Source organism: Schistocerca piceifrons, chromosome 3, assembly GCF_021461385.2.
Source record: "Schistocerca piceifrons isolate TAMUIC-IGC-003096 chromosome 3, iqSchPice1.1, whole genome shotgun sequence".
Lineage (NCBI taxonomy): Eukaryota > Metazoa > Arthropoda > Insecta > Orthoptera > Acrididae > Schistocerca > Schistocerca piceifrons.
The window spans coordinates 368,180,149-368,207,902 of NC_060140.1; the positions used below are offsets into that span (position 1 = coordinate 368,180,149).

Here is a 27,754-nt window from a genome sequence, read left to right on the forward strand (position 1 = left end):
ACTAACTAACTAACCCACATGAAACTAAGATCCCAAAAAATAGCTGCAGCAGAAATTGTGACACTCTTCAGGCACTGGCTACCAAACTCAGCAATTACTTCCTCAAAATGGCAGCAAACATCACAATGCATAATAAAGAACTGAATAAAGAGACATTACATATACTTGTGCAGACACTCACATACATCACCCACACACCTTTGTTTCAAAAATACAACCTCTAAAAACATTACAAATTTTATCATGTCATTGTTGTTGTTGTTGTGGTCTTCAGTCCAGAGACTGGTTTGATGCAGCTCTCCATGCTACTCTATCCTGTGCAAGCTTCTTCATCTCCCAGTACCTACTGCAACCTAGATCCTTCTGAATCTGTTTAGTATATTCATCTCTTGGTCTCCCTCTACGATTTTTACCCTCTGCGCTGCCCTCCAATACTAAATTGTTGATCCCTTGATGCCTCAGAATATGTCCTACCAACCAATCCCTTCTTCTAGTCAAGTTGTGCCACAAATTTCTCTTCTCCCCAATTCTATTCAATACCTCCTCATTACCTTCAGCATTCTTCTGTAGCACCACGTTTTGAAAGATTCTATTCTCTTCTTGTCCAAAATATTTATCCTCCATGTTTCACTTCCATACATGGCTACACTCCATAAAAATACTTTCAGAAAAGACTTCCTGTCACTTATATCTATACTCGATGTTAACAAAATTCTCTTCTTCAGAAACGCTTTCCTTGCCATTGCCAGTCTACATTTTATATCCTCTCTACTTCAACCAGCATGAGTTATTTTGCTCCCCAAATAGCAAAACTCATTTACTACTTTAAGCATCTCATTTCCTAATCTAATACCCTCAACATCACCTGATTTAATTCGACTACATTCCATTATCCTCGTTTTGTTTTTGTTGATGTTCATCTTATATCCTCTTTCCAAGACACTGTCCATTCCATTCAGCTGCTTTTCCAGTTCCTTTCCTGTCTCTGACAGGATTACAATGTCATCGGCGAACCTCAAAGTTTTAATTTCTTCTCCCTGGATTTTAATTTGTACTCCAAATTTTTCTTTTGTTTCCTTTACTGCTTGCTCAATATACAGATTGAATAACATCGAGGATAGGCTACAACCATGACTCACTCCCTTCCCAACCACTGCTTCCTTTTCATGCCCCTCGACCCTTATAACTGCCATCTGGTTTCTGTACAAATTGTAAATAGCCTTTCCCTCCATGTATTTTACCCCTGCCACCTTCAGAATTACAAACTAGTAATTCTGCATGCTGTTATGATGTTTCCAGAAGAATATTAAATACCTTATTCTGACTTCATAGGATTACCCATAAGCTACCTCTATAATAAATCAGTGATTAAGTGCATATTTTCTGAGAGACTTCAATATGCTGTAGTAACACCTAGCTACAAAACTGGAGATAAGCAAACCACCTTCAATTTCATATCCACATCACACGTTCCAATCTTTTAAAATGTGTTGAACATAAGGGCCTTTGTTAGAATACTGACTCATTTATCTAATCAGAAACTCTTCACCTCATCTCACTTCGGGTTTCGTAAAGGGTTCTCCATAGGGAAAGCAATAGAAGACCTCACAAATGATCTGTTAGCAGAGCTAATCAAGAATAGTAAGCCTGTCAGTATATTCTGTGATCTGACCAAAACCTTTGACTGTATGAATCACAAAATCCTATTTGGAAAATTGAAGTGCCAGGGCATTAATCGCATCCCCTTTCTATGGATGGAATCATACCTCCATAACACAAAGCAGAGTGTTTCATCAAAAGACTGATCCCAAGCACAAAAGTAACTTCAGAATGAGGTATTAAACATTTGGTGTGTTACAACACTCTTATTTCTACCCTACATAGACGATCTTCAAATGACTTAAAAGGGCAGTTTGAAAATTGTGATGTTTGATGCTAACACTAGTATACTAACCAGAAGCTGAAGCTCAACCCTACCAGACACAGCTCAGATGATGGCTGAACTGGTCTACAGGTAGTTCACGACTAACAAATAAAGTCTTAACCTCACAAAGACAAACATTATGCAGTTTCAAGCAAGCAGTAATGAAGACACAAAGGAATTAAGGAGATTTAGCTGCTAGTAGGCATTGATTTACAGGACCAGGATTTGAACCCCAGTCTTCTGCTCATGAAGCAGACGCTTTGACCTCTAAACAATCCAGGCACATTGCTCATCACAACTGCACAGACTGCCTCTTGTGAACCCAAATTCTCAACTTATCTACACACTACTGACATAGTTCCCCTGCCATTAGCCTCATTACTTGCAGCATTTTGCAGTTCCCACAAAAGTTTGAGCATGGTATGCATCAACACTGAAGGTATCATTGGCCAGCTCCACCTGCGTTACACATATATGGTGTCTGCTCATTTGGATGTGTGTGAAAGAATAGACACCATTCTGATCTTGCAGCCATTATGAATTAAAACTCAAAGGAATTAATTACATTTAGTTCCTGTATGTCCATCTTTTTAGAAATGGTTGTGGGACTCAGCTGTTTGTTGGAGGAAGTAAAATTAAACACCTTTCAGCCATCAATTTTCAACATTAGTCAGCAGATGATAGTTGAAGTGATCCCTTGTAGCAAATATCTACTATTACCAGTACTGCTGACCCCTGTTTTGATCACAACCAAGGTAGATTCTTGCTACACATTGGTCAGGGGCCTGAAGATGGAGTAGTAAAATGCTAAAACTTAATGCCAAATAAAATAAGGTTGAAAACTGACAGCTGAAAGGTGTTTACTCTGACTTCCCTTAATTACATTTAGTTGACAGCGAGCACTGACTATATCAACGGATAAGTTGCACATCTGCACTGCACTAGGATTTGGACCTAGGTCTCCTGCTCAATGGGCAGATGTTCTGAACACTAAGCCATCTGGACACAGTGGCCATCACAGCTGCATACATCCAAAAGGACAGGCACCACGTATATATAATTAATGTGAGGCTGGCCAATGATCCCTTCAGCACATATGCACACCACACTCAAACTCTTATGGAAATTAGTGAAATTCCATGAATAATGAGGATAATGGGCAAGGGAACTGTGTTAGCAGTAAGTGAATAAGTTGAGAATTTTGGTCTGACAGGAGGCATGCTAGGGTAGTCTGAGCAGTTGTGATAACCGCTTTCTCCAGCTGGTTTAGAGCTCAGAGCGTCTGCCTACCGAACAGGAGACCTCGGTTTAAATCCAATTCCAGCACACATTTTCAACTTCCCCCATTGATGTAAATCAATGGCCACTAACAGCTAAATGTAATTAATTCCTTTGTGTCTTGATTAATAATGGCTGCAGGATCAAAGAACAGACACCACACACACACACACACACACACACACACACACACACACACACACACACACACACACACACACACACATATATATATATATATATATATATATATATATATATATATATATATATATGTGTGTGTGTGTGTGTGTGTGTGTGTGTGTGTGTGTGTGTGTGTGTGTGTGTGTGTGTGTGTGTGTTAACATCAGAAGTATAGATTAATAGGCATCCACTAAATGAAGCACAGTCTGCAAAATTCCTTGGAGTCCAGCTGGATGACAAGTAAAGTGGAGTCAACACGTGGATGAACCAGCAAGGAATTTAGTTTAGTATGTTATGCCCTTAGAAGATCCCTCAGTGTATTCACCTACAGGCTGGAGTAGTGGCTTATTTTTTTATATTTTTGTTTCCAGCTATCTTGTAGAATTATGTCCTGAGGGCAGCACTCATGAAATAAATAAAGTGTTCATTCAAAAGAAGCGAGCAGTGAGGGTACTGTATAAAGGAGATAACTGTGCATCTTTTAGAAGTTTTTTTAAGAATCTTGGAATTCTTTCACTCACATTCCAATACATTTGCTATGTAATGGTTTTTGTTGCTGATAATAAAAATCAATTTCAGCTGAACTGTGATTTACACAGTTACTGCAAAAACCACCAAAACATCAGAAAAATTGTTAAACAAACATAATCTTAAGATCTTAAGATCCAAAGACAAAAATCAACAAGCAATAGGTCACACAAAAATAAATTTCATGAGTCAATTTCTTCTTGGTGGACACAACAGCCTCAGTACATTTGGAGAAGGACTTTATTCCTCTAGTCTTTGTTTTAAACTTCTGTATTTTATTTACCTATTGTAGTAAACATTACAAGATATGACCATCGACAATTGTAGTGTGCTAACATGCATGGTGTGTGATTTTCATTCTATTATCTTTACTGTAGATGAACTTGAGAACTGGCAGTGCCAGAAACTAGCAGTGCAAATAACATGATTTAAAACACAGCCTGGTAGACTTTGCCTCCTGGTCTAGGTTTCAGAATGTAGTTATTTACTTTTCAGCCGCCTCTTGTTCAACATAAAGCAATAAATTGTGAATACCTATCAACTCAAAAGCAAATCAAAAATGTGTCTGATGATCTAAGACCCAGCTGTCAAAAAAATTGCATGGTAAGTATCAGTGTTTCTACAAGGCCTTCTTCTGAAATTAAGAAAATTACATATTCTCTCAAAAATAAAAGCTCGTCTGGTCTGGATGGGGTTTTCAATAGAGTGCTACAGATTTGTAAACATCTCATAAGTCCAGTCTTATCTAAAATATGTAGTGCATCACTGACAACACATTTGTACAAAATGACTGAAAAATGCCTTTGCCACCCTTGTTTAAGAAAGATGCCAATAACTACCAATCTGTTTCACTGCTGACATCATTTTCCAAAACTTTTGAGATGGTAATGTATTCTAGAACAGTATCTCACTTAAGCAACAATAATATCCTCAGCAAATCACAATTTGCCTTTTGGAAGAGTTGTTCTCCTGAGAATGCCATTCTCATGTCTACTCACCAAATTTTACAGGTATAAAATAATAAAATAGAGCTGGTTGGTATTTTCCACAACATATCTAAGTTGTCTGATAGTGTGAATCACAGTAATTTCCTGCATAAATTGAAGTTTTATGGGATTGATGGTATAGCCAACCAATAGATAATGTCACGTCTAACCTAAAGACTGCAGAAAGTTGTACTTAGTAATTTAACCAATATAGTCTGGGGACCTTACTCTGGCAGGGGAGAAATCATGTATGGAATTCCCCAAGACTCAATCTCACATCCACTATTGTTCCTCATATACATAAATGATTTTCTGTCTAATACACAACAAGCAGAATTTTTTTGCAAATGACATTAGTACTTTAATCAAGTTCATATAGAAACAGAAGAAATGGTAAGCAATATTCTTGAAAGTATCACTGACTGGTTCTTTGTGAATGGTCTCACTCTCAATTTTAAAAAAGGCACAACCTATACAATTCTACTACACCAATGATAACTGTAACACATAATGATGAAATAATAAACAGTGAAAACTTCGGAATTGTTAGGTGTCAATATCAATGAGAACTTAAACTGGAAAAAGCATATTCTGGAACTCCTAAAACAACTTTGTTGAGCCACATTTGCATTTAGAAACATTACAGATCTTGGGGAGAGACAAATCAGTAAGCTGACATGTTTTGTATAATTTCATTCAATAATGTCATATAGAATAATGTTCTGGGACAAATCTATTAGAAAGAAAGTCTTCATTGCTCAAAAATCTGTTGTAAGTATAACATGTGGTGCTCATTCATGATCATCTTGTAGAATGTAGGCATCTGTGTAAGGAGTTGGTCATTCTGACTACTGCTTCACAGTACATTTATTCCCTCATGAAAATTGTTGTAAATAATCCACAGCAGTACAAAAGTAACAATGATGTGCACAATTCCAATATCAGAAGAAAAAGTAACATTCATTAAACTGATTAAGATTGTCTTTAGCACAAAAAGGGGAGCACAGTACTTCAACCAAAATTTTTGATCAGTTACCCAGTGATATAAAAGGTCTGACAGACAGCAAAGTAAAAGTGAAAAGAAACTGAAAAAAATTTCTCATCAATAACTCCTATCCCATAGAAGAACTCCTATTATAGTACTGTGAAAAAGGTGATGGGTAGGAAATACTAACTCACATGTTTATATTTTTTTCTTTTTTCTGGTAAATGATTAGCATGTATTCATACTTACAAAATAATTCATGATGTGAATATAAAATGGCTTGTTCCAAATATTATTATGTGTCATACAAATGGTCCATGGAATATGAAACTAGCTAACTAAATCAAAAAATTTATTGAAGTCATTTTCATATACAGTATGTTATAAAAATAATAGAAACCCTCATCTTCCAGAACACAGTAACTTTATTGTGTGGTAATCTTGCTTCCAAGATAATATGATTTTTTTCTGTTACAATATTATGTACTTATTACTTAAATAGTTCATGTAAGTGAGACATTTTATGCTGGGGTGGGAAAACAAACTCAGTTAATATTACAAGGCTAACATTTTTTCCAAAATTATGTATTTTAAGAAAAATCACTATGACTTACAAAATGTATTATGAATTTTATTGCATTTGAAAATTTCAACCATTCACCTGGAGAATCAGCATAAAAGTTACATGAATCAGAGTAACAAAATACAAAAACATCAGTACCAATGCTGAACTTCTGATGTATAGGTTACACCTTACAACCAAAAATATAAATATATGGTACTGGTAAGGCACTGACAAATACTGACCACTTAAACACACTTTCTATAAAATGATTGACATTATTGTACAACAATGTGCATTTATTTGACATTTAAGTCTTATCTTGAGCAATAATATAAGTTTGGTTACACCTTACAACCAAAAATATAAATATATGGTACTGGTAAGGCACTGACAAATACTGACCACTTAAACACACTTTCTATAAAATGATTGACATTATTGTACAACAATGTGCATTTATTTGACATTTAAGTCTTATCTTGAGCAATAATATAAGTTTGAGAGTAATGTTTATTCCATACATTACACTGAAATCTCATTTTGCTCCATTTGAAATCACAACAACAGTTTATGAGATACGAGTATGTTTTGATGACAATATAGAATTTATGGTTTGAATTCTATAAAAAATGATTAAACCAAGCAGAAAATCACTTCTATGAGTGCTTGCATTTCTTGGAAGAATCTACTTGGATTTTTCACATCAATTTTCCTCATTTTCAGATGGCAGAAAAATGTTTCCAGTTTCACTTTTCATATATTTTCAAATCAGATTAACTTCAGTACAAAAGACATTTGTTAAAGCTCAGATCTAAATATTTGTACTCTGTTTCCTAGTTTATAACGTACAGTTTTCATTTTGTCAGTTTCTTGTATCACAATCTATCTATTTTCAGCTGATTTTTTTTATGTGACTCATCCATAGCATTTTAATTTTAATAGTGCACATAATAAATGCTTGTTTCTACCTCTTTTGAAAGTTTTTCACAACTCTCAGATGAGGTTTATTTAGTATTGTCTGCATTTGTACTATGAGAATCAGCTACTAAATCTTACAGACAGTTGATATTATGTTACATGCATATCACAGCTGTAATCAGTACATCTGTCAATGAGGTGAATGGGTGGAAGAGATTATTGTAATCAGTCAATACTTGTTTCAAAAATATATTTTCTGCCATTATTAATGAGTAATAAATTTAACTAATTATTTGAGACATTAACTTATTTTATCTGTAAAATCAGTTGAATATAAGGTCTTTGTAGTTATTAAGTAGGTAGTAATTGGAGATACGGCAGTTTGTGGTTGTGCGAACTACAGTAGTACGATCAGCACGTTCGAAGTTTGCTTTCACCACCTCATAGTATCTGCCATCGCTGAAATGTAGAAAAAAAAGTGAATATAAATAACATAATTGAATGCAGTAAGACCTAACGCTCTAATGCTTGCCATTTATATTAAAGGAGACTCTTCAAACAATGACATGCTGAAGGTTAAAAGCAGGAGTGAGACAAATCAAGGGAATTATTTTGAAGAGAGACCATGTTGCCACCTCAGCCTCCAAGGAGCTGCCAGCGTCAGCCAGATGGTGCTCAATTTTTTTTTAAGATGACTTCCACATGAACTTGAAACTAATCATTAATAAAATATTACTGCAGTCTAGACTGTTGTTTACGCCCTATTTCATTACACCTTAAATAGCAAATGCTAGAAACAATACAAGATGCAATGGCTGGATCACAAGGGGGATTAGAACGACCTGCCATAAACAGAGAATACAATATTTCATTAACCCTGCAAGAAAAAGTGTGTCCACTTTCAGGAAAACTTGCTAAAATCATTTAAAAATAAAAAAGGAAAGACAGTAAGCATGAAATAATATAGAGTTATAGCAAAAGCTATGTGAGAGTCCATAAAAAAAGAGAATCTGGGAAGAATTTTTAAAAAATAAGTCCAGTTACAAAAAACGTCTTACATTGACCTGAAATGACAAAAATATCTGCTATTTTCTTTACTAAAACACCTGAAAAACCAAAAAAAAATTACAGTGAAAAACAACAGTCAATAGGAAAAAGATCAACACATAAAATGTCATTGTTTGCTCAAATGTAAACAAGAAAGAAACAATGAAGGCTATCTTAAAGTTAAGTAATACATACATAGCAGATACTGATGGCATACATACATATCTCACACTGTATCCAGACCCTGTAAGTCACTGTAAAGTGCATGGCAGAGGTTACTGCCCATCATATCATAACGCAAGAGTTTCTTACTGTTCTGTTCACATATGGGATATGAAAACAATAATATCAGATGCTTCTGTGCTCACAGTAATCCATCTAATCTCATCTTCATGGACTGTATGGTGCTGTAGTACATTCTTGGATTCCTCACTTAATACTGACAATGGTTCAAATGGCTCTGAGCACCATGGGACTTAACATCTGAAGTCATCACTCCCCTACAACTTAGAATTACTTAAACCTAAATAACTTAAGGACATCACATACATCCATGCCCGAGGCATGATTTCAACCTGCGACCATAGCAGTCGCGCAGTTCCAGGCTGAAGCACCTAGAACCGCTCGGCCATATCAACCGGCAATACTGACAATGAGCAGGTCTCTCTCCACAAATCTACTGATCTTCTCACCCAGATATGTAACTGCCCATAGTAGCTATCCATCTTTTAACTACTTGAAACATTAAGTGTGATACTTATTCACAACTAGCTGGAGATTTCAAATAATCAATTATTGTTCCAACATCATATTCTGCTGTATACAAAGCTCTGGAATATATTGTTCAAGATCATGTAATAAATGTAAGTTTGGCTTTTGTAAACACCATAGCATTAACATTACATTAAGTAATGTAGCTGATGGCCTGAAATATGTGATGGAAAACTGTGAGGTCAGGATATCGACTTTACTAAATGTGATCAAAGCAATTGATATTGTCAACTTTGTCATACTGCTCAGAAAAATCTGACAGCAAAAATTTTCAGATAGTGCTCTGCAGTGGTTTAAAACATTCTTGAAAACCAGACAGTTATGTGTAGTCTGTAGCAATGAAAACTCACCCTGGAGATATTTTCTCCCAGTGGTGTCACAGGGGACAGTTCTGGGCACACCATTGTTCTTCTTGTATGTCAATGACATCTTGTCAGTTCTGCTTCCTGTAACTATGATTTCTATGATAACAATTCCCATCATAAATTAATTAATTCTGGATTCCATGAACAATTACCCACTATTCATCTCAACAGAATCCCAATACAGTATCAGAAAACATTGAAGAACTTGGTGTAGCTTTTGATGCTCCTCAATTGGGTAGAAAATACTGCTGCACTTGCAAGAAGACTTCCATTTGTCTCTATCCCTTCCAGAAATTCCAGGAAATACATCCACATGATGTGAAATGTACACTTGTGAAGCCACTTATTCGTCCAAATCTTTACTATAGCAATGTAATCAATAAGTAGTGAAATTCTAGACAGTAAGAACCAACCATGAATTTTTGTAACCATTACCTCTGCAACCTCAATCTATTTGAGCAAGTCACTGCTTCCTCCCCCCCCATGAACCATAGACCTTGCCGTTGGTGGGGAGGCTTGCGTGCCTCAGCGATACAGATAGCCGTACCGTAGGTGCAACCACAACGGAGGGATATCTGTTGAGAGGCCAGACAAACATATGGTTCCTGAAGAGGGGCAGCAGCCTTTTCAGTAGTTGCAGGGTCAACAGTCTGGATGATTGACTGATCTGGCCTTGTAACATTAACCAAAACGGCCTTGCTGTGCTGGTACTGCGAACGGCTGAAAGCAAGGGGAAACTACAGCCGTAATTTTTCCTGAGGGCATGCAGCTTTACTGTATTGAGAGCTGCATCAAACCAGTCTCAGGACTGAAGACCACAACAACAACAACAACTGCTTCCTATGTCTGGTTAAGATGATTGCTGCCAGAAAAATTACATGACTATCAACTTTACATCTCTCTCATTAGCTTATCAATACACTTGCATCCCAGTACCTGATACCAGGAATTAAGTACCTTTCATCATACTGTATTTGAAACACAAGGTCCCACTCATGTAGTACCCATCTATAAAAAGAAAACATTGGCAACCTTCTTCTCTGATTTTGCTGTTCACCTTTGGACCAAGTTACCCTGCACTCTGTGCACGTCTATGCCATGACACATCTAAGAAAAATCAGAAACACTTTCATCTGTCAACCTCACAGCTTTTCCAATGCTTTCTTCTGTCAACCTCATATTAAAATACATGCCCAGTTTTTCCTCTGCCAAACAGTACAGAAAATGCTCCTGTCTCCTCCCAGTTACACTTCTTTCTCTTTTTATTCCTCCGTCTGTCATGCCATGTTTTATCACATTCCTTTCTCTAACTCTTCCATCTCCCCCCCCCCTTCCAACCAGCACTCATAGTTTAACTCTACCTGCCTGTAATTTGTCTTAAGGGCTGTGCTTGTCAGGAGTGAATATAAACTATGTTTTTTCTGCACTATTTATGTCATACTACTTGCTAAATGCTAGATTATGTATCAGATGTAACTTTAACGTGTTTGTCATGCTTAATGTAATATAACATACATCCTGTATTGTAAGTCTCCCCTGACCTGCAGTTCTGGGTGACTTTCCCAAAATCTACCCCTTTTCCTAGACCTATCCAGTCCTTTTCCTTCACCCCTCTTCTTTCCCCTTCAACCCTTCTGCCTAAAGAAGGAGCCACTGGCTCCAAAAGCTTGCCAATTACGACCATATTTTGTGTGTGTATTCTACCACCACTTGGTGAGTAGACTTTTTTATCCATCCAATTAGATAATTTTGTCAAAAATGATTGTTTTCATTGTTATAAAGCATATAGAATGTTTGATTAAATGTCAGGATAAACAAATAAATAAAGTACTGAAAAATATACTGTAGACACCCTAAAAAAATTCATGAGAAATATGGACTATTAAGCAACAATCAATATTGTGTAGAAGACAAGTGAGGTGACTATCTGTGATGGCATTAAATAATAATTTTTTAAGAATAATGGATGAGAAACTGTTAACAACTGAGACATTTTTGGATCTAATATAAGCTTTTGACATGGTCATCCAAATAATTTTTCTTCATAAATTTATATTTCAAATTCATAATTCTTCCCCAGGGGATTCAAATTTTTTTGTATGCAGATGGTCACCACAGAGTTCAAAACTGAGTTTGGCATTGCATTCATGTAATTGTGTCAGGCTTTTTCCAAGTCCTGTCCTAAAGGCATTGTTCAGCTTCTAGTCAAATTTGATCACCTCAAGGTGTGCAAATAGTTACTGACACACTCTCAGACTGAAGAGGAGCATTTTCTGCACCATATTGTGACCTGAGCTGAGGCATGGGTGCATCATTACAAACTGTAATTGAAAACACACAGTGTGGAATGGTGTAAATAGGATGAATTTCGTCTGCCAAAGCTGAAAACTGTATCTCCTAAGGGAAGGCTCATATAACAGTCTTTTTTGATTTTAAAGTAATTTTTCACATCAGTTTTCTCACAAACATCGTGCTGTGAATACCACATACTATGTCTGGATCATTGTTCGGATCAAATACAATGGTCGTTTCATCAGAAAAGGTGGGAATCTGATACGTGATCATGCTTCATGACAACGTGCGAACCCACACAGCTGCCCCCCCCCCCCCCCCCCCGCCCCAAGAAAAAATCATGTCTATCTACTATACAGAAAACTTAGTTCTTGTGCATGAATTTTACTGAAGCTTAAATAAACTGACTTAAAAAATTCTGGTTTATATTTAATTCATCCTTATATTAAAGTGCTCGCTCTCAGAAGATAGAAAAATAACACCATGAAGACAGAAAAATTCTGGGCTCTACTGTATTACAGTAAGTGTCCTTTCATCAGATATTAACATTCTCTTTGGTGATTTAAATTTACAATTGGAATAAAAAAAGATACCATGTCATCACTGAAAAGTGAGTAGCTCTTAAATGTCCATGAAAAATAGTCAAAGAATGACTGTAGTTGGCATATACCACAATCTTCTCTCAAAGTCACCAGGCTTTAAAATTAAACTCCACAAATTAAAAACTTGGAAACATTTCAGTGTTAGAAAGAGTGAATGGCATCTGAATCACATCTCCACTGATAAATTCCATCACTGGTAAATCCACAATATCAGTATCCCATGGGGAGTAGATCCAGGATCTACAAACATAACAACCCCAATGATGAAGAAAAGCTTTCCAAATTAAAACAGGAGAAAATCTGACCCAACAACTTTGGTAACAAATATAGAGTAGTACAGAAAAATAGAAGAAGAATCTGTCAACATTAAAATTCTAAAATCACTGAGCACCAAATTAAAATTGTCAGCAGAACAATTAGCTCTAATAAATCCCACAAAGAAGCCTGAATGGTGAAATGAAGAAAGCGACTGGGTGGTACAGAGAAGGGCTCAAACTTGAATAAAGTATCACACCCAAAGGTCAGAAGAATCAAAATTAAAACAAATAAAATTAACTCCTAAAATAATAAGACAAGGAAACCAAATTCACTTCAAGGACAACATAGAGTGGATGGATGAAGATCTAGTCTGCACAGAAATCTGAAAAAATTAAGGAAATCCTGTGATTATGAATCTCCACCAGCATCTAGTTCAAATGAGGGTCACAGAGAAAATTCCAGAGCACTGGTCGTCAGGAATAGTAAGTCCAATATTTAAAAAATGTTATAAACCAGTCTAGACAATTAGAGAGGATAACCCTTCTGGACTGCACATACAAAATTTTCTCACACACACATTATGTAATCAAAAGTATCCAGACACCTGGCTGAAAATGCCATAAAAGTTTTTGGCACCCTCCATCGGCAACGTTGGAATTCAGTATGGTGTTGGCCCACCCTTAGCTTTGATGACAGCTTCCACTCTTGCAGGCATATGTTCAATCAGGTGCTGGAAGGTTTCTTGGGGAATGGCAACTCATTCTTCATGGAATGCCACAGTGAGGAGAAGTATCGACATTTGTCAGTGAGGCCTGGCATGAAGATGGCATTCCGAAACATCCCGAAGGTGTTCTATATTATTCAGGTCAGGACTCTGTGCAGACCAGTCCATTACAGAGATTTTATTGTTGTGTAACAACTCTGCCATAGGCCGTGTATCATGAACAGGTGCCTGATCGTGTTGAAAGATGCAGTCGCTATCCCTGAATTGCCCTTCAACAGTGAGAGGCAAGAAAGTGTTTAGAACAACAATGTAGGCCTATGCTCTGATAGTGCCTTGCAAAACAACAAAGGGTGCAAGCCCCCTATGTGATAAACACAACCACACCATGACACCAAAGCCTCCGAATTTTACTCTTGGCACTACATACGCTGGCAGATGATGTTCACCAGGCATTCGCCATACCCACACCCTACCATCGGTTTGCCACATTGTGTACCATGATTCATCACTCCACACAACATTTTTCCACTGTTCAATCATCCAATGTTTATGCTCCTTATGCCAAGTGAGGCGTTGTTTGGCATTTACCGGCATGATGTGTGGCTTATGAGCAGCCACTTGAGCATAAAATCCAAGTTTTCTCACCACCCACCTAACTGTCATAGGACTTGCAGTGGATCCTGATGCTGTTTGGAATTCCTATGTGGTGGTCTGGACAGATGTCTGCCTATTACATAGTATGACCCACTTCAACTGTCATTGCTCTCTACCAGTCAACAGACAAGGTCAACCTATATGCTTTTGTGCTGCAATTGTCCCTTCACATTTCCACTTCACTACCACATTGGAAACAATGGACCTAGGGATATTTAGGAATGTGGAAATCTCACATACAGACTATGACACAAGTGACACACAATCACCAGACCATGTTCGACGTCCATGAGTTCTGCGGAGTGCCCCATTCTGATGTCTCACAAAGTCTAATGACTACTGAGGTTGCTGATATGCAATACCTGGCAGCAGGTGGCAGCACAATGCACCTAATATGAAGAATGTATGTTTTTGGGGGTGATCAGATACTTTTGATCCATAGTGTAATTTATAATAGCATCAAAAACAGTCTGGAGCTGCAACTTGTAGAATACCATAAAGAATGTTGCCCATACTGAAGCTGTCCAGGTAAATGTTTTGATCCGGAACTGACAATGGAAAATTACAAGTACAGAAGTAAACAATTATTTATCTAATTCACAGGTTAAAGAAACTACAATAGTATCCACAGACTGACACTTTTAAAAATCCTCAGAGCATAAAGTCTTTATTCAAAATAACTAAAACACCTCACACTAACTTCAATCAGCACAAATTTCAATGTAAAGAGCAGAAGGGGAGTGTACAAGCTTTCATAACAAAGACTGGCTTCAGACAAGGTAATTGATTATTTTCCTGGTTACCCTTCACTACATCATGAAGATTTGGTAAAATAAAAAGCTACCTAAAATCAAAATTGGTGCAAATCTTTTACTATGGAAGACCTATCTAAGATCACGCCTTGATATAGTAGAAGTTCATGTCTAGATCACCAGTGAAGGGGGACAATAATTCAAAAACTTGGACTACATGTGACATTTAAGAAAACTGAGAATATGTTCATGAAATCCATGTTTATTTATAAAGTCTCAAAAATGATCTGAAAATTAACACAATGTTGCCATACCCAGGAGAAATAATTATTCACAGTCTAAGCAAGAAAGTGACATGGATAGACATAACCAACAAAGTGAAAGAGCCTAATTTAAGACCGTGTCAACATATACTAAGAAATGCTTGCCAACTGATACTAAAATCCAACAATCTAAACTGTAACTCATCTGGAAGTCATTCACAAACTTAGTTTCACTTGTGAAACTATGTTTCATATAAAAACTGAAAGAAGTACTGCTCAACTCCTCAACATTGCAAGAAGAACCATCTGAACTTGAATGAACATAAATTATCAGGTGGAAGGAGTGTGGAGAGGCCCCTCCATTGAAATTGTCTATTGTGACACTAGTCTCATGAAGAACAAATATTTTTCACATCCTGCAAGCGCCAGAAACAGGATCCTAAGACTACTAGTGATGATAAATTTGAGAAAGAAGATTGGAGAACAGTGGACCCAAGAAATGCAGGAAGATCTCAAAGCAGTTGAAGTCAAGAAATCAGCTGCAGAGAAAACAGACAAAATTGAGATTTACAAAATGAAGACACATACTGTTGTCACAATTGAAACATAGAAGGGCTATAGAGATTTCAGACAAGTTGAGTAAATCACAGCCAAAATTGATGGAAATTGAACTGCAAGAACCAAAGTTCACAACCTTCAACCAAAACTTGAATGTGGAATAACTCCAGTGGTCCAATGTAACTAATAAATATAATAATATTATTACAAAGCATTAAGGGGTTATCAAATGAATTGATTAATGTATTTCAGAGCAACCATAAAAGAAAAAAGTAAGCATAAAACAAATCATAAATATTCTCAGAATATTTGTCAGAAGAATGGCCAGTCATCTCAAAGGTCAGTAATAGAACTATTTCCATTTTCTTATATCAGTGATTTAAACTGAAATGTAGTTAATTAGTCAGTAAAACAATAAAACAGAGTTCTACAACACATTCTGTTATAAGTCAGGTAAGTAAATGATTAACAAATAACTATATTTAAAAACAAAGATGATGTGACTTACCATACGAAAGTGCTGGCAGGTCGATAGAAACACAAACAGACACATACATACACACAAAATTCAAGCTTTCGCAACAAACTGTTGCCTCATCAGGAAAGAGGGAAGGAGAGGGAAAGACGAAAGGAAGTGGGTTTTAAGGGAGAGGGTAAGGAGTCATTCCAATCCCGGGAGCGGAAAGACTTACCTTAGGGGAAAAAGAGGACGGGTATACACTCGCACACACACACATATCCATCCACACATACACAGACACAAGCAGACATATTTAAAGACAAAGACTTTGGGCAGAGATATCAGTCAGGGCGTAAGTGCAGAGGCAAAGATGATGATGATGATCCAACTCCCCAAGACACCATCCAAATTGAACCCTGCCTGGAACAGTTCCGTCCTCCATCGCAGCAGGACCCACCTCCTCTTCCTCAAAATCACCCTCTCCAAACCTTCCAGGAATTTCTGACTTCCAGCCTTGCATCTCAATCCTTCTTAAAAAAACATTAATCCTACTCCCAACATCACCACTGCTGAAGCCCAGGCTATACGTGATCTGAAGGCTGACCGATCCATCATCATTCTTCCGGCGGACAAGGGTCCCACGACCGTGGTACTTGATTGTCGGGAGTATGTGGCTGAGGGACTGCATCAGCTTTCAGACAACACCACATACAAAGTTTGCCAAGGTAACCCCATTCCCGATGTCCAGGTGGAGCTTCAAGGAATCCTCAGAACCTTAGGCCCCCTGCAAAATCTTTCACCTGACTCCATCAACCTCCTGACCCCACCGACACCCCGCACCCCTACCTTCTACCTTCTTCCTAAATTCCACAAACCCAATCATCCCGGCCGCCCCATTGTAGCTGGTTACCAAGCCCCCACAGAACGTATCTCTGCCTACGTAGATCAACACCTTCAACCCATTACATGCAGTCTCCCATCCTTCATCAAAGACACCAACCACTTTCTCGAACGCCTGGAATCCTTACCCAATGTGTTACCCCCAGAAACCATCCTTGTAACCATTGATTCCACTTCCTTATACACAAATATTCTGCACGTCCAGGGCCTCGTTGCAATGGAGCATTTCCTTTCACGCCGATCACCTGCCACCCTACCTAAAACGTCTTTCCTCATCACCTTAGCCAGCTTCATCCTGACCCACAACTTCTTCACTTTTGAAGGCCAGACATACCAACAATTAAAGGGAACAGCCATGGGTACCAGGATGGCCCCCTCGTACGCCAACCTATTCATGGGTCGCTTAGAGGAAGCCTTCTTGGTTACCCAGGCCTGCCAACCCAAAGTTTGGTACAGATTTATTGATGACATCTTCATGATCTGGACTCACTGTGAAGAAGAACTCCAGAATTTCCTCTCCAACCTCAACTCCTTTGGTTCCATCAGATTCACCTGGTCCTACTCCAAATCCCATGCCACTTTCCTTGACGTTGACCTCCACCTGTCCAATGGCCAGCTTCACACGTCCGTCCACATCAAACCCACCAACAAGCAACAGTACCTCCATTATGACAGCTGCCACCCATTCCACATCAAACGGTCCCTTCCCTACAGCCTAGGTCTTCATGGCAAACGAATCTGCTCCAGTCCGGAATCCCTGAACCATTACACCAACAACCTGACAACAGCTTTCGCATCCTGCAACTACCATCCCGACCTGGTACAGAAGCAAATAACCAGAGCCACTTCCTCACCCCTTCAAACCCAGAATCCCCCACAGAAGAACCACAAAAGTGCCCCACTTGTGACAGGATACTTTCCGGGACTGGACCAGACTCTGAATGTGGCTCTCCAGCAGGGATACGACATCCTCAAATCCTGCCCTGAAATGAGATCCATCCTTCATGAAATCCTCCCCACTCCACCAAGAGTGTCTTTCCGCCATCCACCTAACCTTCGTAACCTGTTAGTTCATCCCTATGAAATCCCCAAACCACCTTCCCTACCTTCTGGCTCCTATCCTTGTAACCGCCCCCGGTGTAAAACCTGTCCCATGCACCCTCCCACCACCACCTACTCCAGTCCTGTAACCCGGAAGGTGTACACGATCAAAGGCAGAGCCACATGTGAAAGCACCCACGTGATTTACCAACTGACCTGCCTACACTGTGATGCATTCTATGTGGGAATGACCAGCAACAAACTGTCCATTCACATGAATGGACACAGGCAGACAGTGTTTGTTGGTAATGAGGATCACCCTGTGGCTAAACATGCCTTGGTGCATGGCCAGCACTTCTTGGCACAGTGTTACACCGTCCAGGTTATCTGGATACTTCCCACCAACACCAGCCTATCCGAACTCCGGAGATGGGAACTTGCTCTTCAATATATCCTCTCTTCCCGTTACCCACCAGGCCTCAATCTCCGCTAATTTCAAGTTGCCGCCACTCATACCTCACCTGTCATTCAACATCATCTTTGCCTCTGCACTTCCGCCTCAACTGACATCTCTGCCCAAACTCTTTGCCTTTAAATATGTCTGCTTGTATCTGTATATGTGTGGATGGATATGTGTGTGTGTGAGAGTGTATACCCGTCCTTTTTTCCCCCCTAAGGTAAGTCTTTCCGCTCCCGGGATTGGAATGACTCCTTACCCCCTCCCTTAAAACCCACATCCTTTCGTCTTTCCCTCTCCTTCCCTCTTTCCTGATGAGGCAACAGTTTGTTGCGAAAGCTTGAATTTTGTGTGTATGTAAGTGCCTGTTTGTGTTTCTATCGACCTGCCAGCGCTTTCGTATGGTAAGTCACATCATCTTTGTTTTTAAATATATTTTTCCCACGTGGAATGTTTCCCTCTATAATATTAACAAATATCTATGTTTGTTATAGACAAGAAACAGCAAATTTTTTACCCCTTGTTCCAGCTTCAGTTTACTAGAGAAATGAAATTCAGACTGAATCAGGTTGAGCTGGATACACATACATGTCTTACCTAAAGGCAAGGCAAAATGGACAATGAAAAATATGTCATTACCAACTACATGTCCCTTCCTTGTGATTTTAGACCTGTAAGTCTGTAAATGTTTGTACTTACAAATTGCTTTCATTTTGTTGCTCTTAAATTGTGATACCAAGACATTTCCAATATCCTTGTAAGAGAGATCTAAGGATAAATAAAACTACTAGTATTACAACTACTTATATATCATCACTGATTGTATTTATGTAGACAATTCTAAAAAGTCAGGCATGTTAACGTACAGTGTGTGTTCCATCATTAATTCATATCCAAAAATATAAATATGTAAACTTCTATAGGACACACACCAAACACACTGATGACAGTAATGCGAAGAAGTCCCATATTCTTACAAGAAAGTGTTATGGACAGACATCCAGGAATAAATACTTGTTATGATGTGGAACATGCTACTTGTGACAACAATGGTCAGTGCTCTGTAGTGTTGGCTGTCTCCCAGGTTGCATGCAATGCAAATTACTTGCTGGTTGTGGTTTTTTCCACACTTAGTCATTTAGTTGTGATGCTGTGCTCAGAAGCAATATTTATCATTGTTTTCTATATCAGTCATTCCATACATATTGTTTTGAGTTTACACTGGCATCAGGCCAAGATTAGTGATTCTGAGAAGTGTGAATGAAGTAAAAAGTGAATTTGCATGGAAAAAGGCAGAAATGGCATTATGCCATGGTTCAATCAATGGAATTAATCAAGAATCAATTCTCATGTATGGTAAATGACACCCTCAATGGCCTATCACATCTGAAAAATGTTCGGCAAGATGTTCACATAACTATCAGACATGGTAACACTTCCAACAAGGACAAGTGCTTGCAATAGTTGTTATACAGATTTCATGTTGGATATGGAAGAATGAGAGTTGCAGCAAGTAGACAATAATCCTGACAAAGGCGTGCAGGAAATTGTGGTGTCTGAAGGCATACATCATGCTCCTCTGTGATAATTTCTGCCTGAGCAGTTACTTTATCCATCTCACTTACAATGTACATAGTATAAAACTACCATGTCAGATTGCAGTACTTTCAGTGGGTTCTAAGACAAAATTCTGAAGGTTCACAAATCACATTTTATTTTGCAGTTGAGGTGGGATGCACATGGAGTGGAATAAAAGATTACCACAGTAGCCGTATGTAGACGGATGTAAACTCTCATGCATTTATGGGAAGAAATCATTGATGATAGAATTATAGGCTCATACTCTTTACTGGACACCAATTTATTCATGACAAATTATCCACATTATTGGAATTGTTACCCTTGTAGAAAGACAATGTATAAGGGGTGATATAAAATCTCTGTTTGAGGAAATTGCTGCAGTATATATACAACACAGTGTGACTCCAGTGCAGGAATATAAGCCCTGACATGTAGGCAAGAGATTAGTATGGCCTTTGAATGGAAACATTTTGATCACTCCTTATATATGGTTTCTGAATGATGGTGCACCACCCAATGCTCTACACCTCATATGACAGCACGTAATGTAAATGTTTAATGAGCAGTGTATTACTCAAGGAGGCCTAGTATCATGGCCTCTGCCTTCAACTGATGATGATCCCTTAGATTTCTGGCTATGGGGACATTTAAAGTCTCTTATTTATTCCTCACCCACCAAAAATAAACGCACATGACAGAGATGTGTGACCAACTCCAAGGGTAGCCAAATGTGTTCATAAGAGCTCATGATTCTTTGAGAACAAGGGCTTGGAGGATGCATGAGAATGAGAGTTAAACAAATTGGGTACTTCCTGTAGAGTGAGTAGACAGATAGTTATTGTAAGTAACAATGGCTTGTAGCTCAACAAGTATTTGTTACTGGACATATGTATGTACAACCATTTTCTAGTTTTGACCAATATTATACCCTGTAAGAACATGGAAAACTCTTTCAAACACCCTGTGTATATTCAAGTATATAGTTGACATAGCAATGATTCATCTAAAACCCACAGCTACTGCACTCACACACTAAATACAATTCAATAACATTTTACTGAAGTGACCAGCTGACTGCCGTTACCCAGTTCACTATTACGTACAAGACATCAAACTACTAATTATTTACTCATCAGGGCCATACTGAGAGGATGGTGAGACTGGCCTCCACCAAGGGCGTAGCCACAAAAGGGGAGATATAGACCAGGAGAATTCAGATGTTACAACCAACCCCCTCAACCAACAAGTCTTAGGTGCCGTCTTCCACTGAAAATGAAACTTAAACAGTGAAATTCACTTTCCCTTTGGGGAAATGTGCTGTGTTCCATGTCAAGGGGAGGTTAATCCTAAAGGATAGGGGTCTATTAATCATCAGAAGTTCAGAAATATGGTGAATAATGCTAACCCTTAGGGAAATGGTAGGCAAGGGATGGGGAAAGTAGTTCATAAATATGGTGAATAATGCTAACCCTTAGGGAAATGGTAGACAAGGAATGGGGAAAGCACCATGTGCATTCAACATATATGCCGGAGAGCTTCATTCAGTAGATTGAAAAGGCTAGTGTAGCAGTCATTGAGGAAGCAGGGTGTGGAAAACTGCAGTTTGCGGCACATGTTGGGACAAAAGACACCCCTCATCTGGGCTCCAAGATCATCCTTGGATCCTTCCAGTGACTGACAGAGATGGTTTAGAGTACCAGCCTTGCTCAACAAATTTCAACAAAGCTTGTGAACTACAGCATTGTTCCCAGAACATATCATGGCCCCCTGGCTCTGAGTCAACTGGAATGCTTGAATCAGAGCTGTAAATGTTCTGTGACAAGCCAGGATGTGACTTACAGCATAGGGTTGAGAACTGTAAGGTCTACCTGAATGGGTCAGGGGTGCACTTTACATCACAGACTGCTACCCAAGTAGCTGATTGTGTGTTCTAACATTGTCCAAAAAAAATTAAAAATGAGATATTGGTATCATTGTTAGTTTCTCAGTCAGCTGTTTCATTGTGTTAAATAATACAAAGGAAAACACAACACTGTTCAAGTTACAAATGTTTACAGAATTTTTATACAATGGAAAAAGCAGCAGAATCCACCTGAATAATGGTAATAAACAGCACAAACTGTTTAAGCAGCAATCGGCACATGCATGCTATGTGTGCTGACTCATGATCTATTGTCACTGATTTTGTGATCATAGCTTCTGATTTATATGATCCGCGTATTATATGTATTGTGTTTCTTGGTTAATAGGTCTTCTTGCATTACAGATTGAATTTTTGTTGTAATAATGCTGTACAGTAATTTCACTGGAGTTTAAGTGAAGGAAGAGACAAATATGTGTGTGCTAGTGAGGAAAAATCACTGAAAAAATGAAAAACATATGTCACCTCAGTAATGTTCATTAACACCTATGAGCCTCTTTATTTGAAACTGGTGCTGAATTAAAATTCAGATGATATTAATGTTTCCAGAATATTTCTACGAATAAATGGCATTATTTAATAACACAATTCAATGGTATTGGGTGTGATGGTGGTACTGTGCACAAAACATTTATTTATCAGGCCTTATCTCAGTGCATCCTCTAGCACAGTGCAAATTATTCAACACTTTACATGTACAGGCTCAACTGGTTTCACTGGATATTTCCAAAACTAAAACCAAAGTGCGGATGAAGGAAAATACTTTCTGTAGTATAGAAGAATTTCAGAATAGTTGTAAAGATGACCTAATTTATACATAAATTAAGGCTTACTGTTTGTATAGATATGAGTGTAGAGGCAGTTATAAGCTATATTTTTACCATGTAATATTTTGCTGTGTAAAAGTTAATGTACAAATAGCTGTAATTCTTCTGACATCGACTGCATGTTAATGCTGAAAGATGTAAAGAGGAAAGCACAATAATTGACCTCATAAGTTTGTTGAATGGACTCATGAAACAATAATCCATTTTTTAGTACCTTCAGAGGAAGAAAAGCACACTGAGAAAACAAGAAGCAAACAACGTCCACGCAGGCACTGAAAGCCCAGCAGCACCATCCAGTAGCCATGTCATCCTCAGCCCTAAGGCATCACTGGATGCAGATAAGGAGGGGCATGTGGTCAGCACACTACCCTCCTAGCCATTGTCAATTTTCGTGGCTAGTGCCACTACTTCTCAATCAAGTAGTTCCTCAACTGGCCTCACAAGGGCTGAGTGCAACCCGCTTGCCAATAGCACTCGGCAGACCCATCCAAGTGCTAGCCAAACCCAACAGCTCTTAACTTCAGTGATCTCACAGGAACCAGTGTTACCACTGCGGCAAGACTGTTGGCATAAAATGACATTACAATATAAAAAAACTCACAAAATGTATGTTTCCAAAAGACTTAAATGTCAAGAAACTACTTTCAATCTTTTTTACTAAATATCCAGACATTCAGATTTCTTATGAAACATTCACACACATTTTTGTCTCAGAAATTGACATCACTTTAAACTGCCCTCAAACAAATACATGCTGTTGAACAGAAAGCCAGAGTAACTGATCTCAAGAGAAAAATCTGTAATGTACCAAGAGAAGAAGATAGGAAAATGCTGCAGGGGGATAATAGGAAGCAGAAAATGGAAGATTATTGCATCTCAAGAAATTGGAATGGTTCTATAGAGAGAACTGCCAAAAAAAAATAGGCTAAACAATCACCAACTACGGAGACCATTGGAATAGATTTTGTTGAAAACCTCCCTACAATGAGTACAGCTTCAAGTGAGGTGTATTCAGAAGACTGTTTTCTTTCTATATTTTCAATAGCTATATTTTATCAACTGCCTCATCAGTTATGTACACCTATGACCAGACCAGGACAAAAACGGGATCAGATGATGTTGCATCAATGCTTCATCATTTTTTCTACAATTACCTGAACAGAGAGGACCAATTGCTTCATGTCTTTGCAAGTCATGTGGGAAACAAAATGAAAACAACACCATCATTCAATTCCTACACTAACGTCACTGTTGAATTAATGTGATTTGAGAAGGGGACTTTTGCATTTGGAGTATGTGGCCATTCTTTCATGGAGCCAGATAAAAGTATGGTATTGATCCCGAAGTGTGTAAAAGCTGAAACTCCTGATAGCTAGATAAAAGTGATTGCAGAGGCTCGAGTCAACCTAAGTCCTTTTGTTTCTGTCTTGTTTGAACAGAAGATGTTTAAAAGCTGGAGTAAATATCTTTCTTCTAAGTCATAAAAGAAAAAGCTTTCTTTTGCTGTTAGGGCAGTGAAGCTGTTAAGATTCGTTCAAGCAAAATCAAAAACCACAAAACACAGAGACACTTATAATGAACCAGTCTTCATAGTACTGATAAAGGATCAGTGGAAGAAGCAGAGGCAGCAACAATGCCAACAGATCATCAGGAACCTGAGCAGCTATACTATTCACCTATACTTCTTCCCAAAGACAAGTGCAAGTACCTGCAGATCCTGATGAAATTCTGTGAAGATGAGGATTGTGGGGAGTACTGAAACCAACTTGTTGCTGTCCATCAGCTTGGGCTGCCATCTGAACAACAAGATACCTCCAATGATGAAAGTGATTTTTAAAGAGAATGCCACTTCATTTCACACATTTCCTAAATTTGGATTATTTTTTGAACTTTGATAATAACAAGTCAAAATCTTTATAGACTTAAATAATATACATTGTCAACACAAGACCACATGCTCCCAAGCAGTTTTATGAGCAGTTCTCATTTGCTTATTGTAAACTGCAGGAGAAAAATCAACACAAAGCAGCCATTACATGTTAAATTAATTCTTTGTGTCAGGGGTACACAAGCAAAACATCAACTAAAGTTCAATAAGATTGTTGAAAAAAAAGCTACAATAAATTTAATCATCTGAAAGTTTATTTTATTTCCCCTGAAAAATTTCAGCTTTTGGATTCTGCTGTTTTTCCTCCCTGTATCCTTCTGTTGAGGTGGTTATAGTTTTGTTATTGCTGGGCATGACAACACATCCTGTGGAACATTACTAAATACTTTCTCTGAAAACTGACTAAAACAGATAGGCAGGAAGCCTACTCCTGATGGAAATATATTAGATCCAGTGGCAAAAAACAGATGTGATGTCTTTGAGTATGTCCACATCAAAACTGGTATCAGTGACCATGATACAGTTGTAGCAACAATGATTTCCAAACTAGCAACAATGATTTCCAAACTACAAAGATCCACTAAAACAAGAGGAAAGATTTATATATTCAGTAAACTAAATAAAAAATCAGTAGTGTCATACCTCATTGAGGAACATGAAACTTTCAGCACAGGGCAGGAGCATGTAGAGGTACTATGGCTCAAGTTTAAAAGAATAGTTGACCATTATCTGGATAGGTATGTGGCCAGTAAAACAGTTCACAATCGGAGGGAACCTCCATGGTATAAATTCACTCTAAAGAAACTTCTAAGGAAACAGATAAGTGATAATAGGTGTAAAACAAAGCACTGGGCTATAGATAGAAAGATTCTGAATTTTTCATTCAGCATCTTCGCTGACAAGAGCACGGTGCATGATGCCTTCAATAACTATCATAAGGGAATATTGTCAAACAAAATTTCACAAAACCCAAACAAATTCTGGTCATCTGGAAAAGCTGTCAGTGGTGCCAAAGTTAAGGTCCAGTCATTTAACGATGAGACAAGAACTGAAACTGAGGATAGCGAAACAAAACCTTGATGGGCTAATGTTCCTTTACAAAGGAAAATCCAGGGGAATTCCCCTGTTTAATCCTTGTACCACTGCAAAGATGAGTGAAACAGATTTTAGAGTCAGTGGCAGTGAGAAGAAATCATTAAAACTGAACAAAGCTCCAGGTGCTGATGCAATCCGTATCCAATTCTATACCGAGTTTGCAGCTGAGTTAGCCCCTCATTTAATTGTAATTTATTGTAGATCCTTTGAACAGAAATCTGTGCACAGGTGTTGGAAGAATGCATGGGTAACACTCATCTCCAAGAAGAGTAGAGGAAGTAAGCCACAAAACCAACATGTAATATCTTTGACAATGATTTGTAGCAGAATCTTAGAATATATTCTGAGCTCAAAAATAATGATGTATCTCCAACAGAATGACCTCATCCATGCCAACCAGCATGGATTCTTACAACACCCATCATATGGAACCCAACTCACACTTTTGTCACATGACATACTGTAAGCTTTGGGTCAAGGCAGTCAGATAGAACAGTACTTCCCAATTTACAAAAAGCATTTGATTCAGTACCATATCTATGCTTACTGTCAACAGTACAATCATATGGGATACTGAGCAAAATTTGTTACTGGACTGAGGATATTTTGGTAGCGATGACACAGTAAGTTATCTCAATTGGAAAGTAACCGACAGCTGTAGAATTAACATCTGCTGTGCTGTAGCTAAGTGTGTTGGGATCTTTGGTGTTCATGCTAGATATTAATGACCACACAGACAATAATAACAATAACCTCAAACTTTTCACAGATGATACAGCAATCTATAATGAATAACTGTCTAAAGAAGCTGCATTAATATTTACTCAGTTCTTGATAGAATTTCAATTTGATGCAGAGATTGGCAACTTGCTTTAAATGCTCAGAAATGCAAAATTGTGTACTCCACAAAATGAAAAAAATATAGCATCCTATGACAATAATATCAATGTGTCATAGTTGAACTCAGTCAACTCATACAAATACCTAGATGTAACGCTTCATAGGGATATGAAATGGGATGCCCACAGAGAATCACTTGTAGGTAAAGAAGATAGGAGACTTCAGTTTATTGATAGAATATTAGGGAAATACAGTAAGTCTATAAAGGAGATCACTTACAAATGACTTGTGCAACCCATCCTAGAATATTGCTGAAGTGTGTGGGACCCATACAAAGTAGGAAAAACAAAGGATATTGAATGTATACAAAGCAGGGCAATGTAAATGGTCACAAGTCTGTTTGATCCATGGGAGACTGTCACAGAGATACTGAAAAAACTGAACTGACAAACTCTTGAAAGCAGATGTAAACTATCTCAAGAAAGCCTGTTTACAGTGCTTAAAGAGCCAACTTTAACAATGATTCTAGGAATACATGACACTCCATTACACATTATACCCACAGGGAGCCAAAGACAAGACTACATTAATTAGAGTGTGCACAGAGGCATTTAAATAGTCACAAATCCTGTGCTCAACACATGGGTCAAACAGGCAAAAATCATAATAACTGGTATAAATGCTTGTGCCCTCTGTCAAGTACTTCGCAGTGGTTTGCAGAGTACAAAGTCTGTTCAAAAACTTCCAGAACTTCGTACACAAGGCATCACAATATGTTTCAACACTACCATTGAATAAGAGAACAACTTGCTTAGACACTGGTCAACAGCATGTACGAATTTTACAATTTTTTCACAGACAGCACAATGTTATTCATTTCATAAAGAACATTGATTAACAGTTTGTCCCTGTGGCATGAATTCACAATGAACCAATCCTTAAAAGTCAAAGAAACCTATCAGCATTGGCTTTGACATTTGAGCTAGCCTAACAACCTTTTTTTGATCTTGGAGAATGTTTCCCGACCCACTGAGAAGATTGAACCTTGGTCTCAACATCACAATCATAGATTCACATCTCATCACCAGTTA

At 38.1% G+C, this 27,754-nt stretch overlaps 1 protein-coding gene across 4 annotated transcripts in view; it reads right to left on the reverse strand.

The window, feature by feature from the left end:
• Positions 1–6,223: 6,223 nt before the first annotated feature.
• LOC124789502 (F-box/LRR-repeat protein 2) overlaps positions 6,224–27,754 on the reverse strand; it is a 551,725-nt gene continuing 530,194 nt past the window's right edge. For 3 of the 4 annotated variants that reach the window (XM_047256886.1, XM_047256888.1, XM_047256887.1), the window contains one exon: positions 6,224–7,826. In XM_047256886.1, coding sequence (XP_047112842.1) covers positions 7,691–7,826 — 136 coding nt within the window. In that variant the 3' untranslated portion in view covers positions 6,224–7,690. The remainder of the gene's footprint in view (positions 7,827–27,754) is intronic. The other variant, XR_007016125.1, reaches the window with a different exon arrangement.